This window comes from Amblyomma americanum, chromosome 3 (genome assembly GCF_052857255.1).
Source record: "Amblyomma americanum isolate KBUSLIRL-KWMA chromosome 3, ASM5285725v1, whole genome shotgun sequence".
Taxonomy (NCBI): domain Eukaryota; kingdom Metazoa; phylum Arthropoda; class Arachnida; order Ixodida; family Ixodidae; genus Amblyomma; species Amblyomma americanum.
The window spans coordinates 66,611,749-66,615,373 of NC_135499.1; the positions used below are offsets into that span (position 1 = coordinate 66,611,749).

Here is a 3,625-nt window from a genome sequence, read left to right on the forward strand (position 1 = left end):
CGGTGCATGCCTGCGTCGAAAGAGTGCTGGATTTTTTAAAAAGCATCAGCTCCTCCGTCATCGTTTGGCCGAACCATGAACAGCAAGAACGCAGCAAGGCTAGCTTCTTGGCGAAATCTGGTGGCAAGGGACCACGTAACACAATCGGCTGCGTGAACGGCGGCCACATTGAGATCAACAAGCCTGATGTGTCACCGCAGTCTTACTACAATCGGAAGAAGTGGCCATCAGTGATTCTTCAGGGCATTTGTGATGACAGAAATAGGTTAATTGATGTCTTTATCGGGTTCCCGGGCTCGGCCCACGACGCCAGGGTGCTTCGAGAGAGTCCATTTTTCGAAGATGCCGACGACAAATTCACCGATGGACACTACATCCTTGGGGACTCGGCGTACCCGCTGTTGCCATGGCTGTTGACACTATACCGCGACAACAGGAGCAGCTTTGCAGCGTGGAAGAAAAAGTTCAACAAGTTTCACTCGCAACAGCGTGTTGCAATTGAAAACACGTTTGGCTTGCTGAAGCAACGTTTTAGGAGGCTCTATCTGGTCGACGCGGCAAGCATTAAACAATGCTGCCTAATAATAATAGCCGCATGCGTATTGCACAACATGTGCAACGACGAGCGTGATTTTTTCGATGAACTGAGCCAGCTGCCCGAGCTGGAAGAAGTGGAGAACGACAAGGACAATGATCTGGAATTTGACTGCAGCGCTACCAAACAGTGCGAAAGAGTGCGGAACGCTATCGCCCAAAAGCAGTTCTGAGTGTGTGCTAGCTTTGTATGTGCACTTTGAGCATGTGACACATTTTTAGTGATTGCCTTTTTGACATATAGAGTGCATCATATTTTTAAATGGTGCATGCAAGTAATTATGATGTAATACTGATGGAAAGTCTTAAAATTTGTTTTAGGATTCAGCATGGTCGTTTATTTGCTGTAGACCCTGTGACTCTACAGCCTTTACAAGGCGCTCAAGGAGAGCTATTTTCTGCTCAAAGCGTTCGGCCCGCTCTTTCTTGGCTTCCTGAAATGTATCGAGCAGTGCCTGCAGTGCAGCACCTTCCTTGCGCTTTCTTCTTTGTTGAGGCTCAGATGTCCTTGATGGCCCTGGCTCGTCGAGGGCTTTAGATGGCAACTCAGCATCATTTTGCTGCCCGCTGCTGCTGCCTGTGTCGGCAGGCGTGCTGTCAGGAATGAAAGATTAGGTTATATGAATCATCAAAATGCATAATTCAAATACATACCCTGCGTCTTCCTGGTCTATGACTCTGCCAGGTGCCAAGAGGAACGTTGGTTGTATGTGGTGCTCCCTCTCGAGGACAGTGCTGAGCTCCCTAGAAATAAATTCAACTTGTAGAGGAATGTTGCACGAATAGCTTTGGTGCACTTACAAGTGCAAGTGCACCAAGCATGACATGTGGTGCTGACATGACATGTGGGAGTGAATGCTGCACAGATAGGTTTGGTGTGCTTACTCTTCGTGCTCGCATGACACACGGGAGTGGCCAGAGGCAGAATTCTTGGTCTTGGCCCTTTTGTATGCCCTCTGCAGGCTTTTCTATTTGTTCTCGATTTGAACGGCGGTAATTCTGTCTCCGAATTCTGCCATAATAGCATCTTTTATTGCCTGCCACAGGGACTTTTTTGTGCTGAATAAAAATGGGAAAACATGGGAAAAAATGTGTGGTGCAAGTTTGGCACTGGCAAGAATGTTTTCCAACATAGCAATCTATTTCCTTATGTTTTATCCAATTTAGAAATAATACTACTGCTTACAGGAAAATAAACGATGCTTGAATAGCTATTTTGGTGCAGAATAATTCCATCCTGCCATTTCTAAGTTTTGTATAAACAGTTCTTTTTTCTTTTGCGACTATCACGTTTTTACTTGTATTCATTGTTCGGTGACAATGCAATAAAATAGAACTTACCGAAAGCCACCTTTCTTCCCGACTAGTTCTTTCAGCTCCTTATACTTGCCTATCAAGAACCTAGTCTTTCGCAGAGGCCACAGCTCCGGCCCAGGGATGCTGCTTTCCATCTCTGGTGCTTTATCTTGCTGTGTATGGTCTCCGCCGGGGCTAGCATCGTCGGCGAAGACGAGGGTAACGACACTTCCATCTGTTCAAAGGTGAAAATAACCAATCTGTAAACACCGCACCGTGCTTGCAGTCACAGCGGCAGTAGAAGTACAAGTCGAGCAGTTCGCATTGTTTCCTTTGTTTGGTTCGAGCATGCTTGCTCCAGAAAGCACAAAGGGTCGCAGCCTGTTACGAATTCAGATGTGAGTCAATATTCTGTTCCTTGCTTACTAGCACCCGCAACATGATCGGTCCTTGAATCGGCAAAAAGAGCGTGCAGACTCAAACACGGGCAACACAGGTATGGCATTGCATAAGGAATATATCGCAAGGAGTACTCCACGTCTCGATGAATAAAGTCAAAAAACAATACATCGCAGCCCAGGGTGCCTCAATGAATGTGCACAACGCGGCAGCTGGCGCGAATCGCACGTGTGATCTTTACTGACTGAAGTGTACTGCGCGCCAAGTTAAACAAGTTCGCGGTTTTTACAACAACGTGCATCATGCCGCATGCACATGTTTGCTTTCTAGTTAGCATACCTGGTGTCGAGTATGCGTAGCCGTTCCCTTGCCGAACTCTGGCACCGTTCTCGTCGACGATAGGGAAAACGCTAGTCTCCTGGTCGTCGATCACAACCCGCAAGGCGGCTGCATCCATGGCGGCTGCACGATTTCGGCACTGACTGCCAAGGAGGTGCAGAGTTTTCGTGAACTTTTCCTGAACTAGACCTGCACGACGTCGGTACTTTTTTGAAACGAACCACGTAGTGCAGAGGGCGCCATCTTCACTGATGAAACGAATGGCAAAGTGCAGCACAAAGAGAACTAGTACAGGGAGTGCAGGTGAATCGAACAGACCTTTTGTCTTCTGGCACGATATTTGAATGCTTGGTGCTTGCATTTTATTTTATGGTATTTTCTGGCTCAGTGCTTTAATAAATCCAGCCTGCTTCAAAAGGCTCCATGCTTCTGCCTTTCTCACCTTAGTGTCGAAGATCTTAAGCAGTTCTTCATTGTTTTAAAGTAGGTGGCTCAGCCTTGAATCAATAACAAATGAGCAGACCTTCACTGTCGTATCGACTTCGAACCTGGCAATCTTTTTCGAAAGCTTATGCACTGTTCTTAAATACAAGAATTCAAATCACTTGCGAACTAGCCTAATGCACTTTGAAAAGGCCAATGGATAGTGAAAAAGATTTTCCTGTGCTCATATATTAGTTGTTGTATTTGTTATTCTACTGCCAGTTTTATTTATTTGCTAATAATTGTATTACTTACATTCCTTATGTGTTTTGCTCATTTATGCATTTCACATATTTGTATCATGCACTGGCACCTCTTCGTTGTACTTTTGACACAACCAGCCAGTGCATTGTCGTGTGTGCAACAATAATGAACGAATGCACTGTGCCACTATTGCAATGCTCTGCGGTGCTATCATACTTTTTTTCTGACTGCTGTTCTCTTTCACATGTGCAATGCCAATGACAGAAGATTTTTTTGCAATGATACCTAATGGGATGTTTTTGCAGTGGCA

General features: G+C 45.6%; 1 protein-coding gene across 2 annotated transcripts; it reads right to left on the reverse strand.

Moving 5' to 3' along the window:
* Positions 1-935: 935 nt before the first annotated feature.
* Positions 936-2,751, reverse strand: LOC144123023 (uncharacterized). Of its 2 annotated transcripts, none has more exons than XM_077655950.1 (4): positions 2,629-2,751; positions 1,480-2,125; positions 1,249-1,329; positions 936-1,188 (listed from the first exon to the last, which is right to left on the reverse strand). In XM_077655950.1, exons 1-2 carry the CDS (start codon positions 2,744-2,746, stop codon positions 1,932-1,934), a joined length of 312 nt encoding a protein of 103 aa, XP_077512076.1. In that variant the 5' UTR covers positions 2,747-2,751; the 3' UTR covers positions 936-1,188; positions 1,249-1,329; positions 1,480-1,931. The 2 variants fall into 2 exon arrangements, with proteins under 2 accessions (XP_077512076.1, XP_077512075.1); XM_077655949.1 differs by having other exon boundaries at positions 1,249-1,338.
* Positions 2,752-3,625: the final 874 nt, after the last annotated feature.

What these genes read in the sequence shown, in the direction of transcription:
- LOC144123023 (XM_077655950.1), bottom strand. Translation starts at nt 2,746, where the DNA reads ATGGATGCAGCCGCCTTGCGGGTTGTGATCGACGACCAGGAGACTAGC. An exon ending in CTACGCATACTCGACACCAG is followed by an intron (nt 2,126 to 2,628) that starts GTATGCTAACTA and finishes ACCTTTGAACAG; the next exon opens with ATGGAAGTGTCGTTACCCTC.